Genomic DNA, 19,819 nt, shown 5'->3' with positions numbered 1-19,819 from the left:
CCCCTGTCATGAATATTTTCCACTATGTTATCCTCTAAGAGTTTTATCATTTTAGCTCTTATATTTAGGCCCTTGACCCATTTGAGTTGATTTTTGTAGATGGTATGAGGTAGGGGTCTAATTTCATTCTTTTTCATGTGGATATCCAGTTTTTCCAACACCATTTATTGAAGAGACTATTCCTTCTTCATTGCATGTACTTAGCACCCTTGTCAAAAATCAATTTGCCATAGATGTATGGGTCTGTTTCTAGACTTTCAATTCTGTTCCACTGATCTATTTGTCTATTTTTGTGTCAGTACCACATGGGATTGATTATTATCCTTTGTAATATAATTTGAAATTGGTAAGTGTGAATCCTCCAACCCTGTTCTTTTTAAGACTCCTTTGTCTACTCGCTTTCTTAATAGATCTCATATTTATATTATTTGTTCAAAGGGTGGCTTTCTAACTGGAGTTGAAATGATTAGTGCCAAGGCCAAGACTGAAGATACTGACGGCCTTCAATAGATATAAATAAAAGTAAATTTAGCATTTTATTGGGTTTCTACACTCCAAAAGTGAAGTTGAATTTTTCTTCATAACCTAAGAGGTAAGTAAGCCTTACCTTTTCTGGATTCCTTACCCTCACCCAATATGTCTTAGATTCTGACCATACAGTCTTATACTAAGAGTTTGACCTGATCCCGTCTCGGAACCACAGCTATAACCAGCATCACTGGTCTAGGACTGGTCAAATTTCTCCTTCTTTTTGGCATCAAGCGTTGCTCCAATGCCCAATTAAATGCTCACTGGTAACAAAATTAGCCTTCAATTATTCAGGGGTTGCTCATTCAGATCCCCTAGTTCTCATATATATTTTTTTTCCCATATACACTCTAACTTTTGGGCTCCTCATTGGTTAAACATGCAATTAAAGGTTGGACAGAACAATGGGGAATAATTGTGTTTAGTGGACTTTGTGATTGGCTGGGAACTCTGATGGAGCACACAGAGTTGGTGGAAGATTGAATCTCTATCTAAAAGTTTGGAGAATTTTTCTGATATTTCAACTATTGCACATAGGGCACAGAAAAAAGATAGTATGATCCATAATCACAGTTACCACATTACCATACTATGACATCACCATTTTTGAATTAGGACATATAATTCATCTCTCTGAGCCTCATTTCATCATCAATAAAACAGAAACAATAATAACCTGGCAGGTTTCCTCTGAAGATCAGAGCATTCATTCAGAGAATGAAATAACATGTGAAAGTGCTCTGTAAATGCAGAGTAACATTCTATTTTTACATTATTACAACATTAACTGTTTGATCAAGATTTGAACTTTGCATTAGAATGCTATTTTTTTCTTCTCAGGGCACAGGTGTTCCACACGGATTACTATACCGGGTAAAATTCTGGATTTTTGCACACTGAAACAGTATGCATGCCAAAGTCTGTATTGATGCTTACCTTGGGTGGTCTCCTTAATGATGGAAACAAAAAATATTCAGCAGCAGAGGTAAGGAAGATTGTCAGTACAGCAGTCACAGCAGAAGGAAGCAATGAAAGACAAAAAAACATAAGGTGAACTCAGCATCCTGATAACATGATCTGAAAGACATTTTTCTTCATGCAGATTAGAAGCCAAATTCAAACACATTACTGCCTGAGTGATTAACTCTCATATTTGCTCAAAAATGCAATATAGACATAATGAATTTCTTTCCTGGTTTAATAGAACAGATCCACACAGTAGTGCAGATAGTTTGTACAATTCTAAGAAATACTGATGGAAAAACATCAAGATAAAGAAAGATGCTTCAATCATTATTGCACATGGGCAACAAGACTTTAATGTCAATTTTCATATTTAAAGTTTTCTTGAATTAGTATTAAATAAATACATATTTTCCCATGATAAATATATATACTGTACTCTAATTTGAGAGTTTTTCCTCATTTAAAAACCATGGTTCACGATGATAATTTTCACATACCTCAACACGTTAGAAAAATTTTAAAGCAAGTTACATACTTCTCCCGCTATTAACCACACATATCCTTTTATAACATTCTTTTTTTTTTCATGTTAATAACTCAGAAATGATGAAAATTACACCTGGTGGAAACTTTGAAATGGAAATAATTTTCAAAGTAACGAAATATTGAGTTGACTTGTTTTGTAAATATTTTCCTCGTGTGCAACATTAAGGAGCTGGACTATGATTTCTACGGTACATGATCCTAGGACAGTTCTTCACCTTCCTGATGTGGTTATTCTTGATTAGCCACTGACAGCTTCGATTCACGTGACCATTACGAAAGATAAATGGGGGAATTTTTCCCATGCTTGATCCTTGATCTTTGATCCTTGTTCAGAGGGAAAAGAATCACTGGGATAAGAAAATAGATTTTCCAGACAGAGGGCAAGGGAAACAAAGGGACAAGCAAAAATAGTGTAGTGCCTTTTCTCCATCACTGGGCCCAACACTCTTCACAGAGCTCCAAGGGCCCCAAACAAAACCCAGAGCTCAGCATCAGGGAAAGAAGGCCCGTGGGTTCCGTAATCTGATGGACCATTTTACGCTTGTGAATCCAGGGAAAGAAAACCATGACACTGAAACAATGAAGCATCATCTTCTTAAAATTCCGTGAATTCCTAGTCCCCTGCCTTGTCTGGGCTCACCACCTTTCCTGCTTCCAGACTAACTTCACTGTGAAATCCTTTCACTTTCCATGTCTGAATTTTTGGATTCAGGGTGGATTTTCCTTGTCCCTGGAAGAACACCTGGATCTCCCTGACTTTTTTCTCCCACGTTGGCCACTCATGAAACCCTGGAAATATGGTCACTTTTGAACCTGGTCCCTTTACAACTCTGCTAGGATTCAAAACTGAGAGCATCATGCCCGACAGGATCACTGCACAGCCCTACTACAGTATTTTGAAGTAGCCCTCTAAATACTTAATTTTAAGAAAAATTCATCAGCTGCACTTTTAAGATTTTTTTTATATGTGTATTTAAAAACAAAAAAATCGAAACAGCATATTTGAAGAATATAATACTCAAACTCTTAGTTCTTCCTTATGGTTTATTTTGTGGGTTTTTTTTTTTTTTTTTTGGACAGGGTTGGGAGGGTCTTTTATTTTTCTTTTGAAATAAAGAAGTGGTATTTTTAAATGAAAAAATAAATAAATAAAATTCCATGAATTATCTTATGCTATTCAGACAGCTGGGCACAATGAGAATGTGATTTTTGTCTTCACGTTTTGGAGAGGAACTGTAACTAGGATAACTGGTATCTCTGACTGCGATCCAACAAGTCTCAACATACTTGTCTGTCTACTCTTTAAAGCACAATAAACATTTATAGATGTTATAATAAAAAAGCATAGGTGTTTTTAATTCTAAGAAAGCCATGGATTTCCACTTTGCACAATTTTTCCAAAATATTATATTTAATTATATTAAATACATACATACACACATACAAAACATTTTGTATTTAATTATATTATTATTATTCACCTTGGGAAACTTTTCCTCCATACAAAATAAAGAGTGACATATACTCGCTGGTGATTGAAGCACTAACTGTGGCTCTGAATGAAGGGTAACTTAGCATCCCCTCCTCCAATTCACACCTGAAGAAAGGCTCACCAGTGAACAAAGCACAGTTGTGATTTCTGCTGAGAAAATCTCCTTAAGAACACTGCTCTGAAAATGTTAATAATAGGAAAATCTGGGTGTGTTGGGGGAGGGTATAATATGGGAACCTGTTCTATCTTTATGATTTTTCTCTAAACCCACAACTGCTCTAATAAAAAAAGTTGTTTTTTAAAAAAGAACACTGCATCTGTTGTGAGGAGGTGAAACAAATTTTCATTATTGTTTCAGTACTAGTGATTACTACAGTACTAGTGATTAAGTCTTCCCTTCCTGTGCTTTACTTTTAAAAACCATTTAAATCGTTGCCTTTTTAAACAAAGAAGACCTGAAAAGTCACTTGGGGTACAACAAGGCAATCATATGAAACAACATGAATCATGTTAATAAAATACACATTTCACATTTCTATCAAGCTGTGATGAACCAAGTAAGCTAACAGGAATGGGACAGGCCACCAGAAATCCCAGGATCCTCTCCAGAGTTCTCCTGTGCTTCCTTTATACCAATCTGTAGAATAATCACCACCAGCAGCAAAGAACAAGCACTGGTGTGCAGATAGTAGTGCATTTACCTCCTTAGCTGTCCAATAATGAAATTATCCTTACTTCATTGAAAATCCAATAATGTTTTCTTTATTATCTTAGGAAGCCAATCCCATTTTAGCATTTTAAGTACGTTAAAAGTATATCCCTTTCTCTTAGAAAGGTAGCACATTATATGGGAATACCAATACAATTCTGCTACCTTCTTTTATGTCTCTAAGGACCGCTTTTTGAGAATGAATGGAGACCAGGCAATGGGGTAAAAAGGAAGACACTAAACTCATCTGCTGCTAGACAAATGTACTCATCATTTAGTTTAGAACAAGGATCCTTGTGACAGAAGGAAAAGGAAGACATTTAGTGCACCACAACTGTGCTTTGTTCATTGGTGAGCCATTCTTCAGGTGTGAATTGGATGAGGGGGAGCTAAGTTACTCTTCATTCAGAGCCACAGTTAGTGCTTCCATCACCAGCGAGTATATGTCACTCTTCATTTTGTATGGAGGAAAAGTTTCCCAAGGTGAATAATAATAATATAATTAAATACAATATATTTTATATGTATCTATGTATTTAATATAATTGAATATAATATTTTGGAAAAAATGTGATATTACAATGTAAAGACAAAAGATTTCATATAGATTGTACAGTTGGATGGATTGTATGGTGTGTGACTACATCTCAATAAAATTGCATTAAAAAAGATTTAATTTATCTACACACACATACATATAAGAAAAAAGGATGAATGAGGATGAAAAATATAAACATCTATCAAAGTCAAAATCAAGAGTAAATACGCGTTTTAAAAATTACGGCCCTTTTTTGATTACGTAAGTGTCTTTGATGTATAGAGACTGCAACTCGTAGTCAAGTTGAACCTATTGTTGAGATACTTGCATGGCTGAGGTACACAGAGAGACAATATTCCTGCTAAGCAAATTTCCAGTGAACTGAAAACAACATCCCTTCAAACAGTCCTAAATGATCCCCAGACACAGGTTTGATTGCTGACTCCTTAGAAAATAGAACATTCCACTGACAGTGAAATGCACAGGTTCTCTGACCATCTCCACCCTTTCATTCATCCTCCACAAGTCCTTGTTTTTAATTAAGTGAACCTCTAAAATATTTTTTAAAATGTATTAGGAGACTTTTTTGTGCATTCCAAAGAAATAAACTGAACATAATTTGACATTCTAGAAGCCAACAAGATAATAATGTTTCTAGATCACAGGATCTGGAGAGAAAATAGGAAGGTGCAGCTAGATGCTGATAGTACAATGCTCTGTTTTGCAAGACAACAAAGCTCCCTTCCCCTTCCAAGACAAGCAGGCCAATCTCTTCACAATCACTGGCACCATGTGTATTTACCACCCAACTCATGTAATTTTCACACTTTTATCCTGCTTCCTTCTCCCACCTCTGCCTGCTCAAATTTTCCCAAGCTTCAACACCCAGTTCAGGATACAACTTTCTCAATTTCTTACCAATTCTCCTCACTATCTCTGATGCCCCAGGGTTCCCATGGTGTCCAGAACAGCTTAATAAATGGCACACATTAAGCCCTGTAGCCTTTAGTAATTCTGCCTGCATTTGTGCCTTGTGTCCCCTTATGACTTAAACCTCTTGAAAACATAATCCCACCCCCAAAACCACATACCCATGTAACACTAGGAAAAATGCAAAAACTCAGAAATACCCTCACACACACACACACACACACACACACACACACACTAGTGAATTAAACAAAATCCAGATATGAGGCTACACTTTAATCACTACTATAATCCCCCAATTTGAGAGCAAGATTGCTTGTATTTAACAGCAGTGAAGACTTCAGAAAGTGTTATGATACGAAGAGTTATTTCTGATGATTTATTAAAAATAATTATTTCTTTAGACCACCATTTCACAGAAAGTGGAGTTCAATGGGATGTTAACAAGGGTCAAAGCCTTAAAAGCTTCTGAGGTCAATTGAGTTGAGACACGCAGGCTGAACTCAGTTAAATATGGGTTTCTTAATGGCAGTATTTTTCAGAGACCTTAACATGTTAATATATATTGTTAATCTCACTGCATATTGAATGCAGCATTCCAAGGTAGCATTTCCCAAATGTATTTGACCACAGAATTCTTTGGGAGGAACGTGATGGAACATACTTTGGGAAGTACTCATTGATTTTGGTAAACAAACCAAATAAAGCATGTTTATTTAAGGAAGAGAGGGGATTTCCATATTTCTACATTTTAACAGTTCAATAATGCCAGGTATTCACATAGATAGTATGGCTAAAATCTGAAATAAATATAAGCTGGTTGTTGCTATTTTACATATATATATATGCAAAAACAAGTTTATAAAATAACTTTTAAATGTTTGCATCTATTTAAGTGCTGTAAGGGGTACAAATAAAATGACAAGGGAATTCACAGAGGAGAGAGGTCAAATCTGAATGTGGGGATGGTAGATGTGGACTCTGGAAAAGGGTCTTCAAGGATAGGGAAGCAAAACTGCTGAAATGGAAAAATTAAGGATGTGTGGGCAAGTGTTCAGTTTGATGACATTAGAGGGTATATACGGGGGAGAACCCTATGAAATAAGGCTGTAAAGATAGGTTATTACTATATTGGGGATACTGTGAAACGAGGAGTTTGTACTCAATATAGAAGAACTACAGACCTAGAAAAGAAAATTTATAAAGCAGTAAAAGTAGTATATGATAACAATAGCAAAAACTCCCTACAGTTCTTTCCCTACATTTCATGCTGAAAGATTTCTGGGTCAAGGAGTCTTTTGTCCATTGTTTTACCGTCTATCAGCACTGGTCAGTGACTTAGAAGTTGGATGGCCAGTGAGTGATCCTGAGAAGCATGTGTGCTCTCAGCAGCAAATGTGTCAAGAGATGTGCATAATGAGAGATTCTTATTCTGAAACAGAAATTCTTCATTGATTATTTTATTGATTAACTGTTGGAAATAGCAACAACCTATATCTGAAAGATATTTGTCTACTGGAGATTAGTCTAAGGATATGTACTTCATGGAAGCCCCTGATTATCACTTTCAACTTGGAGAACAAAACACTGGGTCACCAAAATCCTGTAAGTACACCATTCAAAGCAAGTACTTATTCCCACATTGCATACTACAGGTGCTTTGAGGGATACTTAGTGGAAGGAGGTTTCATCTATGACTTCGAGATGTTCACAAATTCAGGTAGGGAGACAGATACTGTACGTGAAGAACTAACAAATGGACTGTAATAAGTATTAGAACAGAGACAGGAACAAAGTACTGTGTCCAATCATCAAATACTTGATACCCACTGTGTGCTTTTTTAGGATACAAAAATCAGAAGGGTTGTCTTTAGAACAATAGACAGACTGAATGTGTATATGCACATTAAAGTACAATGTGATGTGCACAGCAGCCGCTCATCTCATTGGTAGGTAGTTCCTGGGAAAAGGGGAAAGTTTCATCGAGGACTGTTCTGTCCCCAAGCTCAGCAGTGACGCTACGGAAGCATGGAAAGTGGGATGCAGAATGATCCCGGGATGAAGTTTTGTGAGGCTGGGGAGTACAAAGGTTCACCTTCAACCAGGATTTATTAACTGTAGTTCTGAGATAAGTTTAAATATTTGTGTATCATTAATTTAACATATTCTTTATATTTAAATGTATAACAAATTCTATAATTTATAAAAAGTAGAAGGGGTTACATATGCATTTTGAAGAGCCTTTGAAACCTATCACAAGGAGATTACAAATACCAGAACATTCAATTTCATGCCAAGGGCTGGTATGGGAACTTTAAAAAGAGCTACAGTCAGCAGGTTATAAAACCTGGAGGATGTCATAGCAAAATTTCCTTTACATCTAAAGAAGCTGAGCCATTCAAGAGATGGATTACCAGTCAGAGTAGACTTTAACACCAGTATATTGAAGTTTGCTTTGGAAGAGTATGTCTTCTAGAATCTGTTGGGCTTAAAATATATGCTTAATGTCATTTTTAAATTGCTTTTCTCCTAACCCCCTATTTTCTATAAGGCTTCGATTCTGCCACCTGTGATTTTTGCCAGTAATGGCTTTTCAAGAACATTGTATCTGTGGTTGACAACCAGGTGCTGAGATTTAATGGGCAGACTCAAAAGAGCATATGTTGAGTGGAGAAACAAGTGAAGTCAGCAGGAGGCTTAGAGACTGGGAGAAAACAGCAAGCAAAGAAACTGTGGTCTGGATAAATTTTAAGAGCAAAGTTACTGGGGTGGTAGAAAGATAGGATACTGCAAAGAGTGAGACACTGGCATGTGACATTTCAGAGGTAAAACATTTCAGGGTAGCAAACCCTAACCTAGTCATATCAGTATGTCTATGAAATGGAGTGGATGATGATTATTTTAATGATTGCTAACGCATTTTATTTTTCTGTTAGTGCTACGTGACTTGACTCATTTAACCTGCTTGATAACCCTATAAGGCTGGGGCTGCTCTTATCATTTTTCAGATGAAAAATACTGAGATACAAGGTTTAGAGACTGCCTGACTTGCTCACGCTCACAGAGTTCACTGTCAGCAGTGCCACGATTCAAACCCAAGTGGATCGCAGACTTTGCACCACACTCTGAGCTGTTACATTGCCTCTCTTGAGCCTAGAAGGATTTAGTGAGAGCTCTTTGATTCCAGACTAGGGGACTGGGTAGCAATCCACGTGGATGTTCAGTACTGAATCAGTCCTGACTGTGTCAAGGTCCACATTAATGTGTAGGAGAAACCCTCTAAGAAATAATTTCAAAGGAGAAAGGTTTTTACGTTAAAGAGGAGAATGGCATGGCAGTGGGGAGATAGAAAAAGACTGCACACTACCATTTCCCCCTGGGGAAGTAGGAAATTGAGCACCACTCAAGAGACCTAGGAATAAAATCACAAAAATGTCCCGGTAGGTGTATTGAGAGCAAATCTTAGGCAGGGAGAACAACTGGAAAAAGGAGGCGAGTACAGGAAATGTTCAGGAAACAGTAAATAGACAGGTGCGATAGAGAGCAGTAAAGCTGAAATAATAAACAGAGGCCAAAGTGCAGAAAGCACTGAGTGTCACACTGACTTTGACTTTTTCCAGAAGCAACTGCCATTGAAGGTTTGTGAAACGCAGGGCACAACTCCAGGTTTTGTCACAGGGATCATTCCATCTCCACCTAGAAAGCAGTGAGATACCTTGTGGGGCCTTTCTACTTGGCAGGGACCACTCCCCTCATGATATGTAAGGCAAAACACGTCTGCTAAGATAAGAGGTACAGACTAGCAGAGAACAAGTAGGATGGAAAGGAGAGATCATAAAGGCAACTTGGAAGAATCGGTAAGTTTTGTGGACCGGTGTGCCCTGCCCAGTCTCTACACACCTGCAAAGATCCAACCACTGCTGCACGGCATGGAGTGATTTTTAATATAGGACTTTAGTTACAAAATTTAAAGCAGATCTGATACGATGAACGTAGGGAAAAACTACTGCAATTATATTAATATTTAATACATGGCTGACGGTTAAAAATTTACTCAAAATATACTTGCAATTTAAAAAAAATAATGATCCTAATAAACCTTTAAAAAATACTCACACTTCTAAAAAAATAAATTACCACTCCACTTAACCTACTTTGACTTTCAATAAAACTCAAAAGGAAATACTGATATATATACCTAAAAGAACTGGAAGCAGGGATTCGAACAGATACTTGTACACCAATGTTCATAGCAGCATTATTTACAACATCCCAAAGGTGCAAACAACCCAAGTGTCCATCAACAGATGAACAGATTTTTCTAAATGTAGTATATGCATACAATGGAATATTATCCAGCCATAAAAAGGAATAAAGTTCTGATATATGCTACAACATGGATGAACCTTGAGTGAAATAAGCCGGACACAAAAGAACATTTTTCTTCTCTTTTACTTTTTTCATGGAGTTCACATTAGTGGTAACATACAATATCTCTCTGAAGTTGTGGAACTGTGACCCATGATATTCTTTGAAATTTGCTCTCTACCTACTTGTTAAACTGTACTTTGAAAGTTATCACTGTTATGTACATACGTTAAAGTTCACAATAAAAAATACATTAAAAATTTAAATATGGACATTTAAAAAAAAGGATCTAAAAGGGGAGGGGGAAAATGGGAGTTATTGCTTAATGGTTTCAGTAATGGATGCTGGTTATGATAACATAATATTGTAAATGTAATTAATGCTACTAAATTGTATTTAAAATGGAAAATATTGTGTTATATACAAATGTTGCCACAATGAAAAAATCCACAAAAAAAGAAATAAAAAAAAGAGAAACACTGAGCCAATTTTGTACTAAAGTAGAAAAATGTGTGGTTTGATTTTTTTTTTTTTTTATTTGGACTACATCCTTCTGGCATAACTACAGTTGGCTTAAATTTCTACAGGAAGTAATATAGCACAGTGGTAAAGAGTTCAGGATCTGGAGTAAAATAACCCAAGCAAGGGCATAATGGAGCTATGTTGACCTTGGACAAGTTTACTTAACTCCTCTGAACCTCAGTTTCTGAATCCATAAAACGGGGATACAAAGAGTACCCCATTAGGACCATTGAAGTATTACATGCAGTGACTCAGAAACTGCTACACACCATTAACATGCAGTTATTGTTCAGTACATATTAGATGCTATTATAATTATTATCCAGCCTTCCTGGATTATGCATGCAAAAGGTCCACATAGTTAAAACTATATTTCATAAAATATATGAAAAGGCTGCTGGGAACAAAACAATGAGGACACTTCTAAAATAAGCTTTTCTCCCTTAAGGGAAGAAAAAATGTTTAAGCAACATATGATAAAGCAAGGTAAAAAGTAGGAAAAAAAACCTTGTAAATAAAGTTGGATACCTTTATAAGAACTAAATGACTATATACATACATATATATATACACACACACACACACAAAATTTTTTTTTTTTTAGGAAACAGCCAAGAGCAGGTGCATATCTGCAAACTCCTCAGCATATTTCATGAGGCTGATCACACTTGGCATCTGGTCCCATGTATGGCTACACCTAACTACCGAGTGCAATAAAACTCCTGTGACAGCAAAACTGGTGCAAAGGCAGCTGACAAAGTGGCCTGAGCAATAATGATCTAAATTTTAAAGGTAAATATTTTTATTTTTTCAAAAAAAGAATATTTAAAATGTTGCCATTTATTTTCTCAGTCTAAGAAGTAGTGGATATTTACCATATCTCTAGCCGAGGCACACAGAAGTACTGTTTAATGACATGAAAAGCCTGCAACAAAGGGTCAAGGGTCAGTGTTAGAAACAGAACCCAGGGGAGTAAACAGCTTTAAGGTCCCTTTCCCAAGATGACATGTTGAATTTTCAATTACGTACTAAAGAGCTGGATCTTATTACCAATGTTAAAGTGCTCTGGAGAGCAAGACTGACATTTATAGTTTGACTGTTAAAGTCCACTGAAATGAATGGTGAGATGAGGTAATTTTTTTTCAGTCCATTCTGTTAGTCATGGTTAAAAACATTTTCTGCAATAAAGCTGTATCAACTGTATAATAGAATTATTACGCTTTTGAGACAAAGCAAATAAAAGCATTCTTAGAATTTTCACCGGAGATTTTCCTAATTGATTCAAGTTTTATAAATTAATTTCCTTATTTAAAACTCTGATGGTCCCCAAAAAATGTTTTAGGGATGTAGGAATTTGTGAGTATAGTAAAAGAATTTGTGATTTTTTAGTTGGCTTTTCTTTCCTTCAGCACTTGTGTATAAGCCAAATGCCATCCAGCAAAGATTCAAGTTTTAACCACAGAGGCCAAACCATCTCCACCGAGGAAGCAGTAAATACCCAACAGTGACCTCTGCCCTGAACCTGACCACAGTTCTCATGGTGTGCATCAAATGCCTTGCAAATAATCTGTATTAAACACACTCTTGTTAAAGGATCCAATCAACCAATTAGGGAGTCACCAACTACTCCTCATTCCAGATTCATCTCCACTATGACACTGTAACTGACTACACTTTTAATAAAAATTGTTGTTGGCTAAAAACATATTTTTTAATAATAGAAAAATTTTCATCTGTCAGGTTTCTTTTCCCCATCTTTGAACTTGTGTTTGTTCTTTTAATATTTTACAGTAAATCTACAGGTGGCTTAAGGTGAGAAACAGTCACATGCAAGTTCGGAAGTAGCAAGGAAAAGATTCTCGGGCTACCTTTCTATCAGGCACTGACCCTACATAGAGAAACCTCCAAATATAGGCTCATGGTAAAGATGCTTACAAGAATTTGTTGAAAACACAACTCCTCCAATTTCTCTTTTTCAGAACTCTTCCAATATCTCAGACTTCCTTACATCAAATCTTTTTACTTTTAGCACCTTGTATCTTCTGAATAAACTGAGAAAGGTCCCTGTTTTAACTCCAAACAGAAAAGGGAAGGCAGGACAGAACTAGGGAAAGAGCAGAGAGCTAGAGGTAGCTGATTCCAGGGTGGATTTCCAGAACATCCTAAAAGTGGGCTTTTTCTGTGTATGATTTTTGTTCTTGTCTTGTTGTTTTGTTTTGTTTTTTTATTAGTGCAATTGTAGGTTTACAGAAAAGTCACGCAGAAAGTATATAGTTCTGCATTTTCCCCCAGTTCTTCAAGGGGGTCCTGCAAATACATTTTTATTCTCTGCCCAAATTACTTCTGGATGTATCGGGATTTCAAACTCCTTTGCATTATAAGTAGGCTTAGCCTTACTTATAATGGTGCCTACGAGTCACCCCCAGAGAACCTCTTTTGTTGCTCAGATGTGGCCTCTCTTTCTCTAAGCCACTAGGCAGGTAAACCCACTGCTGTCTCTACTACATGGGACATGACTCCCAGGAGTGTTAATCTCTCTGGAAATGCAGGACGTGACTCCCAGGGATGAGCCTGGACCTGGCATCGTGGGGTTGAGAAAATCTTCTGGAACAAAAGGCGGAAGAGAAATGAAACAATATAAAGTTTCAGTGGCTGAGAGATTTCAAATGGATTCAAGAGGTCACTCTGGAGGGTATTCTTATGCATTATATGGATATCCCTTTTCAGTCTTTAGTGTATTAGAATAGCTAGTAGGAAATACCTGAAACTGTCAAATTGCAACCCAGTAACCTTGATTCTTAAAGATGACTGTATAACTACGTAGCTTATACAGTGTGACTTTGATTGTAAAAACCTTGTGGCTCATACTCCCTTTATCCACTGTATGGACAGATGAAGAGAAAAATGGGGACAAAAATTAAATGAAAAAAAAATAGGGTGGGATGGGGGGATGGAATGTTTTGGGTGCTCTTTTCTACTTTTATTTTTCTTCTTATTTTATCATTTTTTATGAAGCAATGAAAATGTTTAGAAATTGATTGTGGTGATGAATGCACAACTACATGATGGTACTGTGAACAACTGATTGTACACTGCAGATGATTGTATGGTATGTGAATATATCTCAATAAAACTGAATTAAAAAAAGTTCATACTTCCTCTATTATAAACATTTTCTATTAGTACAGTACCTTTGTTACAACTGATTAAAAATATTCTGTCATTAACTATAGTCCATAGTTTACAATAGGGTTGACTCTTTGTGTTGTACAGTTTTGAGGGTTTTATAAAAAAAAATTCTGATAACATATATGCAGCTTTAAAATAATTTTTAACCATTTTCAAGTACACAATTCAGTGGCATTAAATATATTCACAATATTGTTGTGCTCTTATGAGCTTTTCAAACCACGAATCTGGAGAACCAATGTATGCTAATACTTTTGTGCCTCGTGGGCCCTACATAATCAATCCCTGATAAATTGGAATTTAAAATAAAAGGTCTATTCCCCACACTTATTGTGAGAAGCACTAAGTCCAGGTCCATTCCCTAATCTACAAAATGTTCAGATTATTAAAAAAATAAAAAGACAAACCAGAGACTGGGAGAAAATATTTGCAAAACACACATCTAATAAAGGCCTTAAAAGCCACCACCAACAAAATAGATTTTAAAAATAGTATTAAAAAATAAATTTTAAAAATGGGCAAGAGCTGAGTAGACTCTTCCTCAAAGAAGACATACAAATGGAAAATATGCATATTAAAAGATGCTCAACATCATTTATGTTTTTTAATCCAGTCTTGTGGGGGGCAGACCTATTGTGGGTGGGACTTTTTAATTAGGATGTTTCCATGGAGATGTGACCCCGCCCATTCAGGGTGGGTCTTAATTCCCTTGCTGGAGTCCTCTACAGACGATAAAAGGCAAAGACATTTTGGAGAGAGCTCAGAGATCCTTAGAAAGGGTCTGAAGCAAGAAGGACTCACAAGAGAAGCTAAGACAGAAGCCCAGAGACATTTTGGAGAAAGCCACAGAAACCAGATGCTAAACCTGGGAGAGGACCCACAGACTCTGGCCATGTGCCTTCTCATGTGACAGAGGAACCCCAGATGCCATCGGCCTTTTTTCAGAGAAGGTATGGCCCTGTCCTGTTGATACCTTAATTGGGACATTTTCATGGCCTTAGAACTGTAAATTTGTGAACTAATAAATCCCCACTGTAAAAGCCAACACATTTCTGGTATAGTGCATTCCCACAGCTTTAGCAAACCAAAAACAATTTGTCAATAGGGAACTGCAAATTTAAACAACGAGATATCACCACACACCTACCAGAATGGCTAAAACCTAAGTCACTGACAACACCAAATGCTGAAAAGGATATGAGGCAACAAGAACTGTCATTCATTGCTGGTGGGAATGCAAAACAGTACCATGACTTTGGTAGACATAGGCTTACCATACAATCTGACAATAGAACTCCTAGGTATTTACCCAACCGATCTGAAAACTGATACCTACAAAAAATCCTGCGTGCAAACTTTATAGCAGTTTTAGTCATAATTGCCAAAATTGAAAGCAACCAGTATGTTCTTCAATAGGTGAATGGATAAACAAACTATAATACCTCCATACAATGGAATTTTATTCAGCAATAAAAAGAAGTGTACTATTAAGCCATGAAAAAAAACAGGAAAGAACCTTAAATACATATTGCTAAGTACAATAAGCCAGTCTGAAAAGGCTACACACTTTAAGATACCAACTACATGACATTCTAAAAAAGACAAAACTGTATATATGGTAAAACGGCAGTGGATGCCAGGAGTTCAGGGAAAGGGATAAACAGAAAAACACAGGGCATTTTGGGAACAGTGAAACAGTACCGTATGAAGCTATAACGGTGGATAAGTGACACACATTTGTCAAAACCCATAGAATTGAACAACAAAAACAGAGAACTCTAATGTTAATTATGGACTTTGCTTAATAAAACTATATCAACATTAGTTCATCACTTGTAACAAATATACCACACTAAAGCAAGATGTTAATAATAGAGAAAGCTGTGGCAGGGGAGGAGGTACAGGGGACCTCTGTATTTCCTATGCAAGTTTTCTGTAAACCTAAAGCTACTCTACAAAATTAAAACTACTATTTTCTAAAAATGCTCAGGTTAGAAGGCGAACCTTAAGTATTCTTACTGAATGTTAAACTAAGATAAACTATTTATTTTTATGGTTTACAACATTATTTATACTATTTTTAAACTAGAAAATCGACATTTGCATATTTGAATTTATTTTAATATTGCTTCCCAGAAATTTTCATTTCTATGTAATCATCTGGTTAAAAAAAAAGATGATTACATTTTATTACACAAAACTTGAGATGAATGCATGTGTGCATACCCGCATAATTACAAATCTGACATGATGATGCTCACAGGTTCTACAGTTATTTATTTCCAAAATCAAACACCTACACAAAGCCAATGGAATTTCCACATGTTATATGAGGTAATTTGATGTAATCACCATCCATCAATAACAACTTCCCTGCCTTTTTTCCAAATACCATCAAGGAAAGTAGCCCCTGAATCACTTCTGCAACTAGAGCTGGGGGTCCCAGACCTCCAGGTAAACACCCAAGTGAGGCCGTCTCCGTGGAGAGCTCTCCAGGCCACAACACAGAGCTCCGGTACCTGGTCTCCATGGCTGCAATTCCCAATGGGGCAAACCCAGCAAGAACTCAACCTAGGTTAACTGGAGCAATAAAAAGCAGAGAAAGCAGTGCTCCTGTGCAATTTTCTTGCTATGGCTTCAAAATTATCGAGCAATGAGACTTTCCAAAGACTTGATTTTTTTTAAAAATCAAGAATTAAGCACCTCTGTGAAGTTATTTGCAGAATAAAATGCACACTGTCATACTGGCAGCTACTAAAGACTTGACTCCAATAAATGAACACTGCTTGGAAGAACCATATATTTAACTATCCAGTTTTACTTCTTTTTCCAAGATTAATTTTCTGTTTGAGAGCTTGTGCTTTGATAGCATATTTTTAGGACAGCATGCTTATATTAGCATAAATAATACATCTGAATTTTCTACATGAGGGGGTCAGGATCAGATATCATGCTATAGGCAGCTTTATGGAAGCAGAGGTACTAGCTGAATAATCCCTTGTCCCAGCAGAGACATTTAAAGGGTCTCCTACGAGAAACAGCACAGGATGGTGACAAAGAGCAGGGATGCAAAGCCAACCTGCCAGGGTTCCACTCTTGGCTCCATCACTTTCTAGCGATGGGATCTTGGACATGATGTTCAATCTCTCAGTGCCTTGGTTCCCTCACCTGTCAGAGTTGTCACAAAGGTTAGATGAATTAATATATGTAAAGTCTTTGGAACATCACCTGGGAGGTGGAAACTGTTAAAAAATGTTAGCTATTATTATTATTGCTTTGAAGATGTTTTCCCAGGAGCTTAAATTATGCTGCAAATTGCTGAGTAGAATGCTTGCTCACGGAAAACTGGCGGGCAACAAGCAAAAAGCAGTTAAAGGTATTCAGAGTAACAAACCTGATGCAAAACCTCCCACTTTCAACCATTTAATTTCCTTATAAACTTCGTTCTCTCCATCTGCCATAGGAACAGCTGCCCCTGCTGAGGCCAGATGCTCGTGGACCTTGAGTGCCTGCAGGACTCACCATCTTGAGGACCCAGAGGACCGAGACCCCCTGACTCAGCAGCCCCCCTATTCTGTGAGACATCTGTGCAGAACCATCTAGTTCCAAGGTCACATTGAGCTGAGGAAGGAAAACTACAATTCAAATTAATCCCATTTCTGTTACTAATGAGATTTTAAGGTCCCAGTATGGACCTGGGAGCTGCAAATGAGTCTTGTGACAAGAGCCACATCAGGGATGAGCAGTCATAGCAATATTCTTCTCTAACTTAGGAAGGGTGGGCTGAAAAGCCTTCCTTGTGCATAGCAGGTAAGGAAGAGCTTGATTCTGTAGCCTAGATATACCTTATAACATTTAAGGAGGGATCCATGGATCCATTTTAAATTACACCTAATCACAGTGCAGAATAAAAGAAACGTGTGGAATACAGGAGCCTACCTCCCACGTAACCTCATCTGTACATCACCCCCCTGCACTGTCTGCCAGCACCCCAAACAGAATTCGCTTCGAGGCAAGTCTGAGGCCAGATTCATGAAGGACCGCTAAAATCTTCACCATGCCACAAACACCGTGAGGACAGCTGCCATATTCAAATCATTTTTTATTACCCCAGACCACTTACCTTTGCATAACTATTCATGTGGCTAAAACAGGAACAAATATTTTACTCATGAGGGAAACTCACAACATTGACCCATTGAAGACCAACAGGGTAACATTCTTTAGAATTAAATGGTCTCCTCAAAGTTGTGTAGGAAACTCATGATTTGTGGAAGATATGTCCTAGAGATTCAAAACAATCAGAAAATTCAAGTAAATTGACAAATTTAGAAAATTTCACTAATCTAAATGAGAGAATCAGGTATGAGCAAGAGGCATTAAGGTTAGCACATTCTCCTCCTGATAAAACTCCAAGAATCATCAGAAAAAAGGAACAACAGTAGCACTGCATTAGCAACTTAGTTCTCTCCATCAAAAAGCATCAGGAGAAAAGAATCTGTTTGTCTAACTCAGAATCTCAATTAGAACAAGCTATCATCAAAACCACTGTTACAATTCCAATACTTGAACAGGTCAAATTAACCTCAAAAAAGAAAAGAAAAAAGAAGTCCCACAGTTGGACATTGTAACCATAACCTGCCTTTGTGTTCAGTAATGCTGTTCCTGAGCCCACCAGAGACTGGGCTGTGTCTCCGAGGTGCCACGGGAAGGGGGAGAGGAGGAGAGAATGAATTTCCCTGAGAATATTCTGTTCACCACACAAGGTTTGTGGCACCTTATCTCAGTCTCTCAGTTCTCATCACAGCATGAGGTAGAAACCACTGGCCCCATTTCTCAGGTACATAAACTGCCCACAAGACTAGGTAAATGGCACATCTGGTATTAACACCTGGTTCAGGTTCTTTTTAATATATTCTCTTAATCCCCAAAATCGATCTTTTTATACTAAATTTTCTACCATCCCCAATTTAAAACCCTTCAACGACTCCCTGATGCACTTGGAATAAATATAAAATTCCTTGTTGTCTACAGGGTATGGGCTCTGCTCTCCTTCCCTCCTCTCACCTCCTGTCCACCTGCGGTGAACATGTGAAGCTCCTCCCTGACCCAGAGCCCTCACACATGCTGCTCCCTCTGCCCGAAATACCAGGCCTCCGCTGGGTCTTTCTTCCCGTTGGCATCAATGCCACTACTTCAGGAGCCTTCCCTGAACTCTCTATCTTGGGACTCCTCCAGTTATCCACTCTCATGTTTGTAGTTTTCCTCGCAGCCTTATTGCAATTTGCCAGCGTTGTGAGTTACTCTGTCTGGCCCACTTTGCAGTAAGCTGTGCCTGGGAAATGCACGTGTCTGCTTTGCTCACCACTGTATTCCCAGTGGCAGGCTCAGGATAAGCAATCAGCATGGTACGAGATGCCCATCTACCACCCAGTTCTGAGCTCCTCAAAGGCAGGGGCTGGGTACCACTCAGCCTGGGCTCTCTCCTGGCAGCCCACCCCAAGGTCCGGTGCAGTGCTGGATATGCAGCCAACAATAGATGTGTACTGATTAAGGGGGGGGCATAAAAAATAATCTCATATAACTGCATGCCTACAGAACGTACACGTCCAATGAGACCACTTAGGGCAAACCATACTGAAGGACAGTCTATGTTTATTGCACCACTACAGAAAAGTCACTATTTTATTTTGGGTAACCACTAATTTGAAGGTCCTTTTAATAAGGATGGTGTATATTGGCTTATGTATTGTTTTGTTAACAATTTATAAATTGTTTTTAGAGCACCAGGCATCAGGCAGGGAGGCTAATTCCCAATTCTAGGTCTGTTCTCGAGGGCGGCCTTCCTACAAGTGAGAGAGGCATTACTCAGAGAAGAAGGCGTTTCCTTCTCAGCACACCTACCCCTGAGGCTCCTCCTGCCAGGAATGCCCTCCCCAGGGCTTCCTCCCCTCACTGCAGCCATTCCTGACTCCCCCTCTCTAATGGGGCAGCACCCTTCCACCCCTATATGCCATCTTGCTGTCTCATA

General features: G+C 37.8%; 1 protein-coding gene across 6 annotated transcripts in view; it reads right to left on the bottom strand.

The window, feature by feature from the left end:
- KIF13A (kinesin family member 13A) overlaps positions 1 to 19,819 on the bottom strand; it is a 208,647-nt gene that overhangs the window by 123,877 nt on the left and 64,951 nt on the right. For all 6 annotated transcript variants that reach the window (XM_037842486.1, XM_037842482.1, XM_037842487.1 and 3 more), the window contains exon 3: positions 1,465 to 1,477. In XM_037842486.1, coding sequence (XP_037698414.1) covers positions 1,465 to 1,477 — 13 coding nt within the window. The remainder of the gene's footprint in view (positions 1 to 1,464; positions 1,478 to 19,819) is intronic.

The sequence above is a fragment of the Choloepus didactylus genome, chromosome 7 (assembly GCF_015220235.1).
Source record: "Choloepus didactylus isolate mChoDid1 chromosome 7, mChoDid1.pri, whole genome shotgun sequence".
NCBI classification, from domain to species: Eukaryota; Metazoa; Chordata; class Mammalia; order Pilosa; family Megalonychidae; genus Choloepus; species Choloepus didactylus.
This window is presented reverse-complemented; position numbering and strand designations above follow the sequence as displayed.